At 44.4% G+C, this 21,374-nt stretch overlaps 1 protein-coding gene across 1 annotated transcript in view; it reads right to left on the bottom strand.

Moving 5' to 3' along the window:
* Positions 1–21,374, bottom strand: part of bloc1s1 (biogenesis of lysosomal organelles complex-1, subunit 1) — a 101,341-nt gene that overhangs the window by 2,939 nt on the left and 77,028 nt on the right. The window contains exon 3 of the mRNA XM_078431294.1: positions 5,967–6,099. Coding sequence (XP_078287420.1) covers positions 5,967–6,099 — 133 coding nt within the window. The remainder of the gene's footprint in view (positions 1–5,966; positions 6,100–21,374) is intronic.

Genomic DNA, 21,374 nt, shown 5'->3' with positions numbered 1-21,374 from the left:
GATGGGAGGGATCAGGGAGGTCTTTGGGAACCGGGCCCAAGGACCGGTGGGACTGGGAACGCACACATCGAGCACGCCGACAGGCTGGACTTTGAATAATGGCACCTGCATGTGCAATATGTGCAACAAGAATTTCACTGTGCGGTTGCATATGTGGCAAATAAAGCACCTTTGAACCACCATTGAGCAGTTTCTAACCCCATCAACACAATAGCCCAAACTACCTCTCACTTCCCAACTCCAGCTTTAACTGAGGTCGGTCACTGGGGGACAGGGCAGATGCTATAGCGGCCCAAATAGTCCCCAGGAGGCAGGCCAGCTTTTGAAACCTTTAAAAAAGGCTAAGTGCCTGCATTTTTTGCAAGGTTTCTATTTTTGACGAGAGGAAATAAATGCAAAGATGCCAATGAATCAATCGAAAGCTTAAGAAGACCACAGTTGAACTTTTATTATTTTGATTATTTTCCTGGCTCTGCAGAGCACCGAGAGCTGGAGGTGTCTGCCCTCTGCCTCCTCTGGACGACATCTCCAGCTCTTGGTGCCTCTGCAGAGCCAGGAACATAATCAAAGACCCCTCCCATCCTGGGTCATCAGAACTCAAAATTCCTTAAATATTTGCACAACATGAGAAATGCTGTCATCCATTCCACTAATTTCTTTTAAAGTATTTATTACATTTTAAAGTGCAATATTCTCCCAAGTGCAATATTCTACCTAGGTCTGATAAATATATATTCATTTACTACTTTAAGCATTAAAATGACGTATTGGATGTGTTTTTTAACTTGTTTTGGTTAACACATGGCATCCCTGTGTGGTACCTCAGCTACACGGAGGCAGAGAGGAAAGCTCTTCAGCGGGTAGTCCATAGAGCTCAGAGGACCATCGGAACACAGCTACCAGCCTTGGAGGGCATCTACAACACACGATGCCTCAGAAAAGCCACCAGCATCCACAAAGACTCTTCACACCCCTGCAACAGTCTGTTCGAACTTCTACCATCGGGCAGACGATACAAGGCCTTCTACGCCCGCACCTCCAGACTCAGGAACAGCTTCATCCCCAGGGCCATAGCTGCTATGAACCGGTCCTGCTGAGCCGGATGGTCACATCGCAAGTGATCCGGCACAGATCTACTTGCACTTGATTCTGTTTTAAAACTGTTGCAATGTTTCGTTGGGTTGTTGTTGTTTAAATTAATACTGACTAGCTAATTAAATTATTGCATCATATGGGAGGCGCATTCCCAATCTCGTTGTACCCCTGTACAATGACAATAAAGATATATTGTATTGTATTGTATTGTACTTATCAGGAGAAGCTCTCCTAATTTTGTTGTATCTCTACGTACAATGACAATAAAGGCTTATTATTATTATTATAACTTAACAACAACAGGAAATTGTTGCTGGCTCTAGCGTGGAGAGGTGTGCTTGCCAGTTAGTGTCGAGTAGTGCCGGCTGGGGTGTGTCATGTAGCAGAGTATCAAGCCTTGTGCGATGGTCACATGGACACTCAGTGCAGCTGGAAGGTTCAGAAAGCCACTTGCCCGTGGGCAAAATGAATTTAACAAACCACAGCTTGTTAAATACATCTGAAGCCTGATGAGTTATCTATGAACTTGTGCCAAGAAAATGATCTGTGCTGAAAAGCCATAGATGTGTTATACACTAACAGTAGTGTATCCTCTCTTCAAAGTCCAGGGTAGGATGCACTGACACTACTGATCAGCGGTGAATTTCTAGGCAGCAGTATTTTAGATTCCTTTTCAGTTTAAATTAGAGATACAACATGGAAACAGGCCCTTCGGCCCACCGGGTCCATGCTGACCATCGATCACCCATTTACACTAGTTCTATGTTACTCACTTTGGCACCCACTCCCTGCACACTAGGAGCGGCCAATTAACCAACAAACCTGCACGTCTTTGACATGTGGGAGGAACCCCACACGGTCACAGGGAGAACATGCAAACTCCACACAGACAGCACCCAAGGTCAGGATAGAAACCAGGTCTCTGGTGTTGTGAGGCAGCAGTTCTACCAATCGTGCTGCCCCCCCTTTTTTTTTAACAAATTGCTGTTAAAATAATTGCTGTTATTATACAAGTACGTGCAATTTCAAGAAGAGTCGTGTAGGAAGGAACTGCAGGTGCTGGTTTAAACTGAAGATAAAACACAAAAAGCTGGAGTAACTCAGCGGGTCAGGCAGCATCTCTGGAGAGAAGGAATAGGTGCCGTTTCGGGTAGAGACCCTTCTTCTGTGAGAGTCAGGGGAGAGGAAAACTAGAGATATAGACGGTGATGGAGAGAGATATAGAACAAATGAATGAAAGATATGCAATAAGTAACGATGATAAGGGAACAGGCCATTGTTAGCTGTTTGCTGGGTGAGAACGAGTACAGACAATTAGACTCAACAAGACGACTTTGAAGCTGGGATGACTTGGGTGGGGGAGGGATGGAGAGAGAGGGAATGCAGGGGTTACTTGAAGTTAGAGAAATCAATATTCATTCCACTGGGGTGTAATCTTCCTAAGCAAAATATGAGATGCTGGTCCTCCAATTTGCGTTTGGCCCACTCCATCCCTCCCCCACTGTCTGTATCTCTCATTTCCCTCTCCCCTGACTCTCAGTCTGAAGAAGGGTCTTGACCCGAAACGTCACTCATTCCTTTTCTCTAGAGATGCTGCCTGACCCGCTGAGTTACTCCCTACTCAGAGTACATAATCTCGACTGACACATCAAGACAGCATTGAAGAAATGTCGCACTGTAGGAGGCATCCACTGAAGTAAAATATTAAACTGAACATTGTTTGGTCTTTGAAAAAGCTTCCACCCAATGAATGAAAGTTGGATCAGTTATCCCAAACTCCTAGTCACAATTTACACCGTTCGGCCAAAACATTATGACCTGATGAGCCAAAACACTATGCCCACCTGCCCAATATGCTGTTGGTCCTCCGTGTGCAGCCCCATACGCAGCAGGGTGCGATGCACTGTGTATTGTGACACATTCCTCCCGTGCCCACCATTAAAATTTTCTGTGACTTGTGCCACAGTTGACCTTTTGTCGGTTCGGACCAGACAGGATAGCCTTCGTTGCCCTCGCGCATCGATGAGCCTTGGGCACCCAACGCCCTGTCTGTCGCCGGTTTGTGGTTTGTCCCTCCTCGGACCACTGTCGGTAGGTACTCACCACTGCTGACCGGGAGCACCCCACAAGCCTTGCCGTTTCAGAGATGCTCTGACCCAGTCATCTGGCCATAACAATTGTCAAAGTTGCTCAGGTCTTTACTCCTGCCCATTTCTCCTGCATCCAACACGTCAACTTCAAGAACTGACTGTTCACTTGTTGCTAATATATCCCACCCCTTGACAGGTGCCATTGTAACAAGATAATCAATGTTCTTCACTTCACCTGTCAGTGGTCATAATGTTTTGGCTGATCGATGTATACTCCAATCAACACTAAAAGGTAAATTAACTGGTCATTCATCTCTTGGACCCCATTGGACTATGGTGTGCACAAATCTGTCTGCTCCGTTGACATAACTAGCAAGCGTAATTGTATTTTCAAAGACAATAATTACTAGCTTCAAGGAGAGGTTGGACAAACTTGGATTGTTTTCTCTGGAACGCAAGAGTTTGAGGAGAGACCTGATAGAAGTGTATAAAATACACTTCCAGAACCAGGGGCCACAGTTTAAGAATAAGGGGTAGGCCATTTAGAACGGAGATGAGGAAAAACCTTTTCAGTCAGAGAGTTGTGAATCTGTGGAATTCTCTGCCTCAGAAGGCAGTGGAGGCCAATTCTCTGAATGCTTTCAAGAGAGAGCTAGATAGAGCTCTTAAGGATAGCGGAGTCAGGGGGTATGGGGAGAAAGCAGGAACGGGGTACTGATTGAGAATGATCAGCCATGATCACATTGAATGGCGGTGCGTACAGGCTCGAAGGGCCGAATGGCCTCCTCCTGCACCTATTTCCAAGGGGTCCACTTGGTCTAGTTAAAGATAAAGGGCTATTTATCCAGTTGCTTTGAGCAGCAGCTGGGAAGCTGAAAATAATTAATGCAGCTATAGTTAGCCTGGACTCCTGTGAGATTGATCGCTTAATACCCACAGGTGTGGGCTCTTGGTCAGAGGCAAACTGCATACTTGTTTGGCCCCATTTTAATGGACCATTTGGTGAGAGATATTTGAATAACTTTAGAAAATGAGCAAAGTGCTTAAGAGTGGTCTTCAGACATCGGGTTTAAATGCATCATCAGATGACTTTCATAAAGTACCAAAAATGAAAATAACTGTTTTCCCACTCTAATCCACATTGCAAGTATGAGCAGCATTTAAAAAAATACCATGAGATGATGCTTTGCAAGTCATTTCCTTAAAATCTACCTGAAGATGGGAAGGAGAATTCTAATAAGAATTCTCTTATTAACTCAAGCAAATAGTGTTATCTAGCACGCGTTACTACCATCCAGTAATACCACTGCAATCCAGCCCGGAATTAAAAGAACAGTGAATGAGCCACCCAGTAAAAAATTCAGCTCACCACCGACAACGCATTCAAAGTTGCTGACAACCTATTAATGGAAATTCAAGGCACTGACAAAGGACATCAGTGTGATCGTCATTAACCTGGAGTAATTAAGTGATTATGTTGCAGCAGACTAAGAGCAGTAACACACGTCTCTCTGACAGCTGTTGCAAAGATATTGCGTCTCATTACTTCAAGGTTTAACGTTTCTTTACTGACTCTAGTCTAAGTGAACTTGGCAACTCGCCAGAAATCAGATCCACTTTATTCCCCGTTCCCACCATTAAAAGACAATTGTGTAAATTCAGCCAACTTCCACCCCCACTGTCCCACACTACACCCCCACCAAGGAATATGACAAGAACATAAACAATTTGCACAACATGTTCAGTTGTGCCACTCTAGGTTCGTAGCATGTTCACACACAGATGTCACTGACAACTTCTAGCCAGAGCATTTGTAATCTTTGGAAAAGCGTTAGGACTTAGACCAGTCTGGCCACTGAGCCAAGTTCGAGTGTGAAAGAATTTCAAAAGATATCCACCGACTGAATTTGGTGAAATGCTAAACACATGAGGTGTGATACAACTTCTTTCACAGCTCCCACCGTTAGCAATTTTCCTTAAGATCCTGGATCACTGGCTAACTTTGGGTTCTTAAGAAATTAAAATTATTTTCTGGTTGGGAAAAGAAATCCCCCCCATGTTATTTTAAGTTGAATTTGAATGAAAATTATCTTTTATATGGGGGATGGATGATCCTATTTGCAATTCAATCCAGATAAATGTGAGGTAATGCACTTTGGAGGTGAAATTCATATTGAGTAAATGACGGGGACCGTGGGAGCATTGATGTTCAGCGCAAACTTGGGGTGCAAGTCCGTAGCTCGCTGAATGTGGTGACACAGGTGGTGAGGGTAGTGGTGAAGGCATTTGATATGCTTGCTTTCATAGGCAGAAGCATTGAGGATAAGAGTGGGACATTGCGCCACTGCTGTACAAAACATCATGAAGACCTCACTTGGAGTGTTGTGTAAAGTTCTGATCACCGCACTACAGGAATGATGTGGTAGCAATAAAGAGATGTTGCCTGGAATGAGAGCAGGTAGTTAGAAGGAGAGGTTGGGATTATTCTCTTTGGAATGTGTGAGATTTCATGATTTATATTTTTGTCTCCAGTCAGCTCTAATAACCCAGATGACAAAGACAAAAAGTATTTTACAAGATGTTACTTTTAAAGTATGTTTAAAACAGCAATAAAAAAAATGAATGGGTGCTATGACAGTTGAGTTGAGTTCAGTTTATTGTCACGTGTACCGAGGTACAGTGAAGAGCTTTTGTTGCGTGCTAACCAGTCAGCGGAAAGACAACACACGATTACAATCGATATTTCACGACACGTCAGGTTCTTCCACTGTTCCCATTTACCTTTAGTGCCTGGTTGAAGTTGTCCACCATACCGAGCCACTGCTGTGTCTGCTTGGCAAACTGAGCTGCCTGGATCTGCAGAGTTTTTACCTCGTTATCCAGTTTGCGTTGATTCACGTAAGCTTGGGCCACTCTGAAAGGGAGACAGCAAAACATCAGTCAAAGCTAATGTCATGTTGGCCTTCATAACAAGAGGATTTCAGTACAGGAGTAAAAAGGTTCTTCTGCAGTTGTATAGGGCCCTGGTAAGACCACATCTGGAGTATTGTGTACAGTTTTAGTCTCCTAATTTGAGGAAGGACATCCTTGTAATTGAGGCAGTGCAGCGTAGGTTCACGAGATTGATCCCTGGGATGGCGGGACTGTCATGTGAGGAAAGATTGAAAAGACTAGGCTTGTATTCACTGGAGTTTAGAAGGATGAGAGAGGATCTTATAGAGATATATATATAATTATAAAAGGACTGGACAAGCTGGATGCAGGAAAAATGTTCCCAATGTTGGGCCAGTCCAGAAACAGGGGCCACAGTCTTAGAATAAAGGGGAGGCCATTTAAAACTGAGGTGAGAAGAAACTTTTTCACCCAGAGAGTTGTGAATTTGTGGAACTCAGAGGGCAGTGGAAGCCAAATCACTGGATGGATTTAAGAGTTAGATAGAGCTCTAGGGGCGAGTAGAATCAAGGGATATGGGGAGAAGGCAGGCATGGGTTATTGATTGTGGACAATCAGCCATGATCACAATGAATGGCAGTGCTAGCTCGAAGAGCCGAATGGCCTCCTCCTGCACCTATTTTCTATGTTTCTATGTAACCAAGTCAATGAAATAATACAATTTTAAACCACAATTAGAATAAAATTGTTCATATTTACTGTACTTATCGTTCACATGCTGAATCTGTTAGTTAATCTAAATAAAGTATTTGCTCACTGAATCATTTTGAGTCTTCACAGCAACCTCATCCCAAGCCACCTTCCATCAAGGCTGTGTAGGAAAATAACTGCAGATGCTGGTTCAAATCGAAGGTAGACACAAAATGCTGGAGTAACTCAGCGGGTCAGGCAGCATCTCAGGAGCGAAGGAATGGGTGACGTTTTGGGTCGAGACCCTTCTTCAGACTGAGGACGGTTCGGCTCGAGACCCTTCTTCAAACTGAAGAAGGGCCTCGACCCGAAACGTCACCCATTCCTTCTCTCCTGAGATGCTGCCTGACCCGCTGAGTTACTCCAGCATTTTGTATCTACCTCCTATCAAGGCTTCTAGGTTCTCCTGAAAGTCACATGGCAGCCTAGCTTGATGTGTTATTTTGTCTTCAACATCACTGGGCCACTATTCAGCAATTCCCTCCCTGACAATATCACAGGCGGCACCAACAGAGAGGGATTGTAGTGGCTCAAGATGAAAGGTCACTACAGCCATTATCTGAGGGCAATTATAGGCAGAAAATAAATGCAACCCCTCCAATGTAATACAGCACTCAACAAACAGCTAAAAGAAAGTCACCTTCCAGATTATGGAACCACACCCCAAACTCAGATGAATCCTTGCCCAAAGAGGTCACAATCCCCATCTCCATTTCATTCCAATATAATGGATTCATTCAAGCCATTCGTTTACAAGTATTTTCAAAGGCACTACTGGACAAACATACAGTGCCATCTATATACTAACACTCTCGTTTGTTTGTTCGTTTGTTCCTGAACTACAGCCAAAACGGTACACGATAGCGCAACAATTTTAGGCCCACCTTACTCACCGTCGTCCCTTTGGTGCTAATGGAAGAAGTTTCATTGAAATTGGTGTTATATTTTTCAAGTTATTCATATTTCAAAGTTTAAATCTATCTCCTAGGGAGGGAGGGGGGTGGAGGGAGGGGGTGGAGGGAGGGGGAGGATAAGGGGGGTTAACGTGGCAACGACACCAGCCTGGCCGCGGGAGAAGACGGCAGGGGAAGGGAAAAGACATTCTGGCCTTCCATTACAGTGAGGAGGGGACTGGAAGAGACTCACTGTGATGGATGTTTCTTTTTTTTGTGTGTTGGTTGGGGTTGTGTAATTTGCTTGTTTTATTGCTTTTATTATTGGACTGTGGGTGACTAAATTTCGTCCAAAAAACTTGTTTTTTTGGATGACAAATAAAGATATCTTGAATCTTGAGGGGGATGGAGTGGGGGGGAGGGGAAGGGGGGAGGGGGGAAAGGGGAGGGGGGGAAGAGAGGGTGCTGCACCAATGCAGGAGAGGTTTGGGCCCAACGGGTCCACTTGGTCTAGTAAATATTTAAAAGCAGAAACCCTGACTTTAAATGAGTTTGCTTGACATTGCAGCTCAACAATGGGGAGACTTAATCCCTTTTATGGATTCGGCACCACTGCCAACATCAGAGTAAAAGCTGTAAACATGAAAGGATGGCATTTCTGCTGCGTGAGAAGCAAAGAATCCTTTCAAGATGTGGTACGTGCCTGCTCGCTCAGAAGCATGAGCACCTCTGGCATTGGTTGCTGCTGCTGCTGGCACTACGCACTGTCTTGCCTGGTTATAAATGGCTAACCAGACTACCTCCCGATATAGGGTGAGCAGTACGGTTTTCACATCACCAACAGAAAATGGAGGTAAAGACTGCGCCTGTGCAGACAGAAACAGAATTAAGGTTTCAGGTTGATGAGCTTTCAACAGAAGGTTAACTTTGACCAAAAAGATAATTGAAGTTAATTGAAACATTAACTCGGTACTCTCTCCACAAATAGGGTAGAACAAAGGTGCAGCAGGTAGAGCTGCTGCCTCACAGCACCAGACACCTAGGGTTGATCCTGACATCGGGTGCTGTCTCTGTACAGTTTGTACGTTCGCCCAGTGTGACCGCGTGGGTTTCCTCCGGGTGCTCCGGTTTCCTCCAGCATCCCGAAGATGTGCAGGTGTGTAGGTTAATTGGCCCTGTGTAAATTGCCCCTAGTGTGTAGGGAGTGAATGAGAACGTGGAATAACACAGAACTAGTGTGAACGGGGGATCAATGGTCGACTTGGACTCAGTGGGCCTAAAGGCCTGTTTCCATGCTGTATCTCTAAACTAAATGTTCCCTGGTGCAGCGTGTAGAGTTGCTGCCTTACAGCGCCAGTGACCTGGGTACGAGCCTGTACTCGCTGGAGTTTAGAAGAATGAGGGGGGACCTCATTGAAACGTACAGGATAGTGAAAGGCTTGGATAGAGTGGATGTGGAGAGGATGTTTCCACTAGTGGGAGAGTCTAGGACTAGAGATCATATCTTCAGATTTAAAGGATGTTCTTTTAGGAAGGAGATGAGGAGGAGTTTCTTTAGTCAGAGGGTGGTGAATCTGTGGGATTCTTTGCCACAGACGGCTGTGGAGGCCAAGTCAGTGGATATTTTTAAGGCAGAGATAGATAGATTCTTGATTAGTACGGGTGTCAGGGGTTATGGGGAGAAGGCAGGAGAATGGGGTTAGGAGGGAGAGATAGATCAGCCATGATTGTGGCAGAGTAAATTTGATGGGCCAAATGGCCTCATTCTGCTCCTATCACTTATGACCACCACAATAAAATCCAAACAACAAATCAGCATTTTTAACAGCCATGCACAATAAGAAACAGCTAAATGTGATGCTGATTAACAGCCTTAAACTGCGGTACGTATACAGTTATTCAGATCATACTTCTTGTCCGTGACATCCCTGCCCCCAGTCAAATTGCTTGCTCAAACTGAGTGCCAAGGCTCCTGCATGTGGAATGATCTGTGCACAGGGAATTGTGCCACGGCATGAGTCAGTGTTTTCAGGATAGAAGGCAAGAAATCAAGCAGGAGAAGTAGAGCCCTTTCCAGGCAAAGCATTTATACTGGCATATACAATTCCTGTGCTCACACATGTTATAATTCTTCAATTTCCCCAAATCCATTCTGCACTTGCTGACCAACATCCTGCATTTAATCTTCAAGCAAATTCTGTAAAGGAGTAAACACAAAGATAGACACAAAATGCTGGAGTAACTCAGCATCTCTGGAGAAAAGTGAATGGTGACGTTTAGGGTTGGGACCCTTCTTCAAACTGTCCTGACCCGAAACGTCACCTATCCATGTTCTCCAGTGATGCTGCCTGGCCTGCTGAGTTACTCCAGCACTCTGTGAAACGTCACCTATCCAAGTTCTCCACAGATGCTGCCTGTCCCGCTGAGTTACTCCAGCACTCTGTGAAACGTCACCTGTCCATGTTCTCCACAGATGCTGCCTGACCCGCTGAGTTACTCCAGCACTCTGTGAAACGTCACCTATCCATGTTCTCCAGTGATGCTGCCTGGCCTGCTGAGTTACTCCAGCATTTTGTGTCCTTTTGTGTAAACCCGCATCTGCAGTTCCTTTTTTTATTACATTCTGTACAGGAATACTTGTTTTTGCTCATTTTAAATATTAGCTTCCCCCCCCCCTCCTTTTTGAGCACCACCTAGTGCCTCACCCCCGCCATCTCCTCTCCCACTCCCCTGGCATCCTCTCCTCACAGCCTTCTCTTGCATTATATTTTCGGAAGTAGGCAGAAAACGTTATTTTGGACTGTTTGCATTTTATTGAAATGCAAACTACTTTGAATGCAGGTGAAAATGGCAGAACTGTTACTTATTTCCCAATGCACTGTTGTCGAAAGCCTGAAGCGCTGGCATCCACTCTGGTCAGATCAGCAGGCAGTTCTATCATGGGACGTGATTAGTTCAGTGCCAGAGGCAGACAATTCTTAATAATATCAGCTTTTGAACTCGACTGGAGTGAATTCAGACAGCAATGGAGAAGCTGGAAGGCATGAGGACTGACACGAGGGTGCTTTACATTTTACAATTGTCAAAAAGCTTTCAGACATTCACCAGGCTCAATACTTGAAATGCAAACAAAAAAGGTTTGGTTAACCTGCGTCATTAAAATCTAATATTCAACCACATGGCCCCTATACAAAATTTCCCAATAAATTTCCTAAAGGATAAAACAGCCAAGGAAATAGTGCACATAATCTTGCGAACTAGTAATCTGCAACACCAGAAAAAGGCTGCAAAGCCCAGGGATAAAAAGCATTTGTCTAAGTGCTGAGAGAGCTCAGGGAGGGACATTTGTAAAGCATTGACCATCATTATGAGGAGATCACTGGCCTTTTTCAAACCTACTGACCAAATTCTAAAGAAGGTACCAAAAACAGCTGAAGTTCCGATCATGGACACACAATGCTGCAGTAACTCAGCGGGACAGGCAGCATCTCTGGATAGAAGGAATGGGCGATGCTTTGGGTCGAGACCCTTCTTCAGACCTCAGTCTATCTTCAGTTTAAACCAGCAGCTGCAGTTCCTTCCTACACATTTCGTCTGAAGTTCCAATCACCCTGGTTTATATAAAAGTTTATCTGATCAAGAGGTTAGTAAGGCAAGATTAAGATCAATTTCCCTCCTGGGATAAATAAAGTTCTGCAGTTATCTTCTTATACTATATATATAAATAAAGTTCTATCGCATCGTGTCATATTATTGCTTCCTGAATCCAGTCACCTTGATTTCTTCATAGAGGGGAAAACTCAAGTGGAGAGTGGAAATCCTAAATTACTAACACAGATATCCAAAAGGTAAATTTGCCACAAAAAATTAGTAACCAGTTCAAAATTACGTGTACCCAGTAAATAAGAAACTTGCTGAACGTATAAAACATTGGGGAAAAGTGGAGAAATGAGTGGTGTAGGAAGGAACTGCAGAAGCTGGTTTACACCGATGATAGACACAAAACGCTGGAGTAATTCAGCGGGACAGACAGCATCTCGTCACCCATTCCTTCTCTCCAGAGATGCTGCCTGACCCGCTTTTTGTGTCTATCTTTCTGTAGAAATTAGTCTTTGGGTTGCTAGAACAGAACATATAGAAGCGTGCAGGCTCTCAATTTAACTTTTGACTCCAGTAACAATGAAAACAAAGATCAGAATGATGGCCGTCAGCCTAGCACTCATTTAGCAATAAAGACCAAAAGCAAATTTTGACCTATGGCATTCGCTGGTGAGGTTATGTCAGGCTCATTGAATATTTGAACCATGACTGTGTATACATATGTACCAATGACTTAATGTGTAGGAAGGAACTGCAGATGCTGGTTTAAACCGAAAATGCTGGAGTAACTCAGCGGGACAGGCAGCATCTCTGGAGAGAAGGAATGGGTGACGTTTCAGGTCGAGGCCCTTTTCAAACTGAGAGTCGGGGGAGAGGGAAGCGAGAGATATAGACGATGATGCAGAGAGATATAGAACAAATGAATGAAAGATATGCAAAAAAGTAAGGTAGCGCAGCGGTAGAGTTGCTGCTTTACAGCGAATGCAGCGCCGGAGACTCAGGTTCGATCCTGACTACGGGTGCTGCACTGTAAGGAGTTTGTACGTTCTCCCCGTGACCTGCGTGGGTTTTCTCCGAGATCTTCGGTTTCCTCCCACACTCCAAAGACGTACAGGTATGTAGGTTAATTGGCTGGGTAAATGTAAAAATTGTCCCTAGTGGGTGTAGGATAGTGTTAATGTACGGGGAATAGTGTTAATGTACGGGGATCGCTGGGCGGCACGGACTTGGAGGGCCGAAAAGGCCTGTTTCCGGCTGTATATATATGATATGATATGATAATGGAAACAGGCCATTGTTAGCAGCAGCAGCAGCAAGTAGCAGCAGCAGCAGCAGCAGCAGCAACAGCAGCAAGTAGCAGCAGCAGCAGCAAGTAGCAGCACTAAGCTGTGTTGCTTGGGAAGTATTGTGTGGGGATTGGGTGGGGATAGTAAGGAGTAAGACCTGTGTGATCTCCCGGACAAGTTTCGATCGCCTAGCTTGGGGTCGGAGAGGAATTTCCCGGATTTTTTTCCCCAAATTGGCCTGGGTTTTTTAATCCGGTTTTTCGCCCCTCCCAGGAGATCACTCAGTTCTTTTGGGTGGGCGGTTGGAGCAGTTGGAGTAGCGGCCGGGCGGTAGGTTTAGTAAACCGAGCACGGGGCTTTGTTTGTGGAGTATGAGTGCCAGGGCAGTTTATTGTTCTGGGTGTCGGATGTGGGGAATCTGGGAGTCTGATAGTCTTCCAGACATCCACATCTGCGCCAGGTGTGACGAGATGGGGCTCCTAAGGGACCGTATTAGGAACCTGGAGCGGCAGATTGATGACCTCCGTCTGGTCAGGGAGAGTGAGGAGGTTATAGATAGGAGTTACAGAGAGGTGGTCACTCCAAGACCACGGGAGGTAGACAAGTGGGTCACTGTTAGGGGGGGCAAGGAGCAGAGGCAGGGACTAGGGAGTACCCCGGTGGCTGTACCCCTTGGAAATAAGTACTCCTGTTTAAGTACTGTTGGGGGGAACAGCCTACCTGGGGGCAGCGACGGTGCCCGGGCCTCTGGCAAGGAGTCCGGCCCTGTTGCTCAGAAGGGTAGGGAAAGGAAGAGGAGAGCGATAGTAATAGGGGACTCTATAGTGAGGGGGTCAGATAGGCGTTTCTGTGGACGCAGTCGGGAGACCCGGATGGTGGTTTGCCTCCCTGGTGCCGGTGTCCGGGATGTGTCTGAGCGTGTCCAGGATATCCTGAAAGGGGAGGGAGAGGAGCCAGAGGTCGTGGTACATATAGGTACCAACAATATAGGTAGGATAAGGGAAGAGGTCCTGAAAGGAGAATTTAGGGGGCTAGGAAGAGAGTTAAAAAAAAGGACTTCCAAAGCAATAATCTCAGGCGATAGTGAGAATAGGAATGGAGTGAGGTGGAGGATAAATACGTGGCTGAGGAACTGGTGCAGGGAGCAGGGTTTCTAGTTTCTGGATCATTGGGACCTCTTCTGGGGGAAGTATGACCTGTACAAAAAGGACGGGTTGCATCTGAACCTGAGGGGAACCAATATCCTGGCGGGGAGATTTGCTAAGGTAATTGCGGAGACTTTAAACTTGTACGGTTGGGGGGAGGGACTCAAACACAGATAGCTAATAGGCAGTGTGTGAGGCAGGAGGCAGAAAAGGGAAACACTCAGACCCAATATGTAGGAGAGAAAGAAGGGAAAAGAAATAAACTGAGAATAAGAAATGATGGGTCCCTTAAATGTGTATATTTTAATGCTAGGAGCATTGTAAGAAAGGTGGATGAGCTTAGAGCCTGGATTGACATCTGGAAGTATGATGTTGTGGCGATCAGTGAAACATGGTTGCAGGAGGGTTGCGATTGGCAATTAAATATTCCAGGATTTCATTGTTTCAGATGTGATAGAATCGGAGGGGCAAGAGGTGGGGGTGTTGCATTGCTTGTCAGGGAGGATATCACAGCAGTGCTTTGGCAGGACAGACTAGAAGGCTCGATTAGGGAGGCTGTTTGGGTGGAACTCAGAAATGAGAAAGATTTAGCAACACTTATAGGGGTGTATTATAGACCGCCAAATAGGGAACGAGAATTAGAAGAGCAAATATGTAAGGAGATAGCAGATATTAGTAGTAAGCACAGAGTAGTGATTGTGGGTGATTTCAATTTTCCGTATATAGACTGGGAATCACATTCTGTTAAAGGGCTGGATGGTTTGGAGTTTGTAAAATGTGTGCAGGATAGTTTTTTGCAGCAATACGTAGAGGTGCCTACCAGAGAAGGGGCAGTGTTGGACCTCCTGTTAGGAAATGAGATGGGTCAGGTGACGGAGGTATGTGTTGAGGAGCACTTTGGGTCTAGTGATCACAATGCCATTAGTTTCAATATCATTATGGAGAAGGTCAAATCTGGACCAAGGGTTGAGATTTTGGATTGGAGAAAGGCTAATTTTGAGGAGATGAGAAAGGATTTAAAAGGAGTGAAATGGAACTTTTTGTTTTATGAAAAGGATATAATAGAGAAATGGAGGATATTTAAAGGTGAAATTTTGAGAGTACAGAGTCTTTATGTCCCTGTTCGGTGGAAAGGAAAGAATAATAATTTGAAAGAGCCGTGGTTTTCCAGGGAAATTGGACACTTGGTTCGGAAAAAGAGGGAGATATACAATAAATATAAGCGGCAGGGAGTAAATGAGGTTCTTGAGGAATATAAAGAATGTAAAAGGAATCTTAAGAAGGAAATTAGAAAAGCGAAAAAAAGATATGAGGCTGCTTTGGCAAGTAATGTAAAAGTAAACCCCAAGGGGTTCTACAGATATGTCAATAGCAAAAGGATAGTGAGGGACAAAATTGGTCCATTAGAGAGTCAGAGTGGACAGCTATGTGCTGAGCCGGAAGAAATGGGGGAGATATTAAACAATTTCTTTTCTTCGGTATTCACTGAGGAGAAGGATATTGAATTATGTGAGGTAAGCGAAACAAGCAGAGTAGTGATGGAAATGAGGAGGATTAAAGAAGAGGAGGTACGGACGCTTTTGAAAAATATAAAAGTGGATAAGTCTCCAGGTCCTGATAGGATATTCCCTAGGACATTGAGGGAAGTTAGTGCAGAAATAGCAGGGGCTATGACGGAAATATTTCAAACGTCATTAGAAACGGGGATGGTGCCGGAAGATTGGCGCATTGCGCATGTTGTGCCCTTGTTTAAAAAAGGTTCTAAAAGTAAACCTAGCAATTATAGACCTATTAGTTTGACGTCTGGTGGGAAAATTAATGGAAAAGATACTTAGGGACAATATATATAATTATTTGGACAAACAAGGCCTGATTAGAAACAGTCAACATGGATTTGTGCCTGGAAGGTCATGTTTGACTAATCTTCTTGAATTTTTTGAAGAGGTTACCAGGGAAATTGATAAGGGCAAGGCTGTGGATGTTGTCTATATGGACTTCAGTAAGGCATTTGACAAGGTTCCACATGGAAGGTTGATTAAGAAGGTTAAATCGTTGGGTATTAATAGTGAGGTTGCAAGATGGATTCAACAATGGCTGAATGGGAGATACCAGAGGGTAATGGTTGACAATTGTATGTCAGGTTGGAGGCCAGTGTCTAGTGGAGTGCCCCAGGGATCTGTGTTGGGTCCACTGTTGTTTGTCATTTACATTAATGATCTGGATGATGGTGTGGCAAATTGGATTAGTAAATATGCAGATGATACTAAGATAGGTGGTGTAGTTAGTAATGAAGTAGAGTTTCAAAGTCTACAGAGAGACTTGGGCCTTTTGGAAGGGTGGGCTGAAAGATGGCAGATGGAGTTTAATGCTGATAAGTGTGAGGTGCTGCATTTTGGTAGGACAAATCAAAATAGGACGTACAGGGTAAATGGTAGGGAATTGAGGAATGCAGTGGAACAGAGGGATCTGGGAATAACTGTGCATTGTTCCCTGAAGGTGGAATCTCATGTGGATAGGGAGGTGAAGAAGGCATTTGGTATGCTTGCCTTTATAAATCAGAGCATCGAGTATAGAAGTTGGGATGTGATGTTGAAATTGTACAGGGCATTGGTGAGGCCGAATCTGGAGTATGGTGTGCAGTTCTGGTCGCCAAATTATAGGAAAGATGTCGACAAAATGGAGAGGGTACAGAGGAGATTTACCAGAATGTTGCCTGGGTTTCAGCACTTAAGCTACAGAGAGAGGTTGAACAGGTTGAGTCTTTATTCTTTGGAGCGTAGAAGGTTGAGGGGGGACTTGATAGAGGTTTTTAAAATTTTGAGAGGGACGGACAGAGTTGACGTGGGTAGGCTTTTCCCTTTGAGAGTGGGGAAGATTCCAACAAGGGGACATAGCTTCAGAATTGAGGGACAAAAGTTTAGGGGTAACATGAGGGGTAACTTCTTTACTCAGAGGGTGGTGGCTGTTTGGAATGGGCTTCCGGTGGAAGTGGTGGAGGCTGGCTCGATTTTATTATTTAAGAGTAATTTGGATAGGTATATGGATAAGAGGGGATTAGAGGGTTATGGTCTGAGTGCAGGTAGATGAGACTAGGTCAGAGAGAGTGGTCGGCGTGGACTGGAAGGGCCGAACGGGCCTGTTTCCGTGCTGTAGCTGTTATATGTTATATGTTATATGTTAGCTGTGGCTAGGTGAGAACGAAAGCTGGTGAGAGTTGGGTGGGGGAGGGAGGGATGGAGAGAGAGGGAATGCAGTGGTTACGGGGTTAGAGAAATCAATATTCATACCGCTGGGTTGTAATCCCTGCATTGCCTCTCTCCCAGTGGTGGCTTTATCTGGAAAGAACATGCATGCGCAGATATTGACAACATGATTTGGCATTCATCTGACTTACACAAAAAGGAGTTATCATAAGATAATTGATTCTGAGAAACTGGAGCCCAGTTTGTGAAGGGGAGAGAGTTCAATTCCGGTCCTGATTTGAAAGCAAAAGTTGTCGCTCCATGCAGAATTCAGGAACAGAAACATCTTTCTAAACTCCCTCTTATATGTTTAGGAAGGAACTGCAGATGCTGGTTTAAACTGAAGATAGACACAAAGTGCTGGAGTAACTCAGCGGGTCAGGCAGCATCTCTGGAGAACATGGATAGGTGACGTTTCACAGAGTGCTGCAGTAACTCAGCGGGTCAGGCTGCATCTCTGGAGAACATGGATAGATGACGTTTCAAGTCGAGACGTCCCGAAACGTCACGTCTCCCTTTTAGGTCCTTTTATCTTTCCTCTTATATGTCGTTTTGTGCTTTGTAATTCAATTATTGTAGCATGATAGAAATGGTTCAAGGCTAAATTCCAATCAGGGAAAACAATGCTTCTGCCAAGTCTTGCAAAGAGCTCTGTGGTAAAAACGTTGATCAATCGTTCCATTACATCCTCAAACAAGTGTTAGTGCTGCTGATGCAAACTGTTTGTTTTTACTGATGTGTCAGAGATGCCTGCTTTGAAACTCAATCACAGCACAAGCCATTGTGTTTAATGGCCGGGGAATCATTGCTTTCAGCATATTCTTGGAAGCCAGTTTGTGTTGAGCAGAAATTGTCAACTACAGACCTCACGAGGCTTTGGAGGAGGCACAGCTCTGTTTTTTATCTTTTCATTCAGCAGATTATTGTCACGCCCAAAGTTATTTTCAGTTATTTTAAACGGATTTGCAGAATTTATATGACGAAAAGCTATCATTCAAACACATAAAAACAAAATAAGTCGATGTTGGAAAACCAAAATAGAAAATAGAGAAGCAGGAAATGCTTAATAGGTTGAGCAGTACTCAAGGAGAGAGAAACAATGTGAACATTTCACGGTCAATATCCAGTGTGTTCTGATGAAAGGTTATCGACTTGAAACATTAAGAAGAGAAACACGTAACTGCAGGTGCTGGAATCTTGAGCAAAACACAAAGTGCTGGAGGAACTTAGTGGGTCTGGCAGCATCTGGGGAGGAAATTGACAGACAATGTTTGGGGTCAGGACCCTTCTTCAGACTGATATCAGTTGCCTGTCAATGCCCTCCCCAGATGCTGCCAGACCAGCTGAGTTCCTCCTGTGCTTTGTGACTTGAAAATTAACTGTTTCTATCTCCTGCTGAGGATTCCCAGTGTATTTTATTTGCGAGATCACGATAATAGTCTGCAAAAACACCAAAGAATGTTACGTTTTATCACTCCAGAAAGAACAGAACGGGGCGGAGGAAGTATTTGAAGTCAACAGTTCAAGGCATTCAATCCTCAACATCAAAAGAACTGTGAAGTTCAACTCAGTTCAGTTCAGTTCAGTTTATTGTCACATGTACCGAGTTAGAGTAAAAACCTTTTGTTGCGTGCTAGCTAACCAGTCAGCAGAAAGACAATACATGATTACAATCGATCCACTTACAGTGTATAGATACATGATAAGGGAATAACGTTTAGTGCAAGGTAAACCCAGCAAAGTCCAGTCAAGGATAGTCCGAGGGTCACCAAAGAGGTAGATAGTAGTTCAGCACCGCTCTCTGGTTGTGGTAGGACGGTTCAGTTGCCTGATAACAGCTGGGAAGAAACTGTCCCTGAATCTGGAGGTGTGCGTTTTCACACTTCTGTACCTCTTGCCCGATGGGAGAGGGGAGAAGAGGGAGTGGCCAGGATGAGACTGGTCCTTGATTATGCTGCTGGCCTTGCCGAGGCAGTTTGAGGTGTAGATGTAGTCAGTGGAAGGGAGGTTGGTTTGTGTGATGGTCTGGGCTGCTGGCCTTGCCGAGGCAGCGTGAGGTGTAGATGGAGGCGATGGAAGGGAGGTTGGTTTGTGTGATGGGCTGGACTGCGTCCACAACTCTCTGCACTTTCTTGCGGTCTTGGATGGAGCTGTTCCCAGGACTAACTATCTTTCTCATTTGATTTGGGTGAGGAGGAGGAGGTGGTAGAAGTGAAGGAAATCGGAGGGAGGTAGCAAATAAACAGTCGGTGAGGAAAATTCTGTCTACGTACAGGAACCAAGCAGCAGTAATAGTTGATGCAGAAAACAATGGATGAGAGTCCTCCCAAGAGAGTTTAAGGGATCTGGATATAAATGGTAAAGGCGTTAAGCTTATCTACTGGACTGTTTTGGTAAATGCAGATTAAAAATATGGCCAGACAGATGGTGTTTGAAAAGGATTTTAGATTTCCAAGATATGGGGGTACATTCTCAAGCAAGAAGATTGAGTCATAGAGTCAGACGGCATGGAAACAGGCCCATCGGCCCAACTTGCCCATGTCCCTTCCACACTAGTCCCACCATGTTTGGCGCATATCCCTCTAAACCTTTCCTATCCATGTACCTGTCCAAATGTCTTATAGTACCTGCCTCAACTCCCTCCTCCTCCTCGTTCCAGACACCCACCACCCTCGGTGTGAGAAAGATGCCCCTCAGGTTCCTATTAAATCTTTCCCCCCCACCTTAATGTTATGTTCTCTGGTACTTGATTCCCCTAATCTAGGAAATAGACTGTGCATCTAGGAGAGACCCTATCCCGTCTTCTCATGATCTTATAAACCTCTGTCCTAGCCGACTCAACCTCTCCCTCAGGTTCGGGCAACATCCTCGTAAAAGATGGCCTTTTAATGGGATATGTTTTATCTAAACTGGACTGTTTTTAGGTTCTTACAGTTTAGGAGGCAATTAAACTCTCTGGAAAGCCATGAACAGATGAGTTTTATCAAAAAAAAGTAAGGAATTTAATAGCCTAATAATCAATAAGAAATCTGCATATGATTTCAATGTTGTTGGATTAAATTTCCAATGCATGCTTGAGTAATGCTCAGTAGAATGTCATATGAAGAAAGTTTGAAAAGACTAGGCTTGTATTCACTGGAGTTTAGAAGGATGAGAGGGGATCTTATAGAGACGTATAAAATTATAAAAGGACTGGACAAGCTAGATGCAGGAAAAATGTTCCCAATGTTGGGGGAGTCCAGAACCAGGGGCCACAGTCTTATAATAAAGGGGAGACCATTTAAAACTGAGGTGAGAAGGAACTTTTTCACCCAGAGAGTTGTGAATTTGTGGAATTCTCTGCCACAGAGGGTAGTGGAGGCCAAATCACTGGATGAATTTAAGAGAGAGCTAGTGGGATCAAGGGATATGGGGAGAAGTTGGGCACAGGTTGCTGATTGAGGATGATCAGACATGATCACAATGAATCTGGCCGAATGGCCTCCTCCTGCACCTAATTTCTATGTTTCTATGTTTCTAGAAGGTGCTGTATTTTGGACGATATATTAAAGCAAGGATTATCTACTCTCTCAGGTTGATATAAAAGATCAAAAGTTCCTAAGAGTTACCAGAAAGTTATTCTAATGTTTTGGAAAACCTTTGTCCCTCAACTAATACCATCAAAACAAATCATCGCTGAACCTGCCTGTGGGACTTTGTATAAATTGGCTGTCTTATTTCCTACAACAGTGATGAAATTATAAAAAAATCTTCATTCACGGTGCTTCAGGGCTCCCTGAAATTGTGAAATTGCAAATCTTTCTTTCTGACAATATTTGGCAGTGGGCAAAACGTGTCAAATGAAATTTAATGTGGATAAATGCAGAACCTTTCCCACTAGAATAAAAATAGAAGTCATACATAATTAATATTGCTGAACTACGTAAAAAATGCAATACAGTAACAGTTATTTGGAAAAATATTCCATGTCGATGTTTACTTTCCATTTAAGCAGGTAGCCGTAAACAGCCGTCCACTCAGTCTCTGCATCCCCATCTACCCAATCTTGAATGTCAAAGCCTTGCCTTGATCAGTACCATGAGGTGAATTTTACAGTTTCAAAATTCTCTCTCACCCTCAATCCTAACTACTTTGACTTACTCCAAGCAAGCCTTCAAGGTACCATTCGCACTGGGGACAATTTACACTTATACCAAGTATACAAACCCAAGCCAACTAACCTACAGACCTGTACGTCTTTAGAGTGTGGGAGGAAACCGAAGATCTCAGCGAAAACCCACGAGGTCATGGGGAGAACGTACAAACTCCGTACAGCCAGCACCCGAAGTCGGGATCGAACCCGGGTCTCAGGTGCTGCCTGTGCCGCCCCATCTAGCCAACC

Source organism: Rhinoraja longicauda, chromosome 42 (assembly GCF_053455715.1).
Source record: "Rhinoraja longicauda isolate Sanriku21f chromosome 42, sRhiLon1.1, whole genome shotgun sequence".
In the NCBI taxonomy this organism is placed as follows: Eukaryota; Metazoa; Chordata; class Chondrichthyes; order Rajiformes; family Arhynchobatidae; genus Rhinoraja; species Rhinoraja longicauda.
The sequence above is the reverse complement of the archived record's forward strand: the minus strand, read 5'-3'. Positions and strand labels throughout refer to the sequence as shown.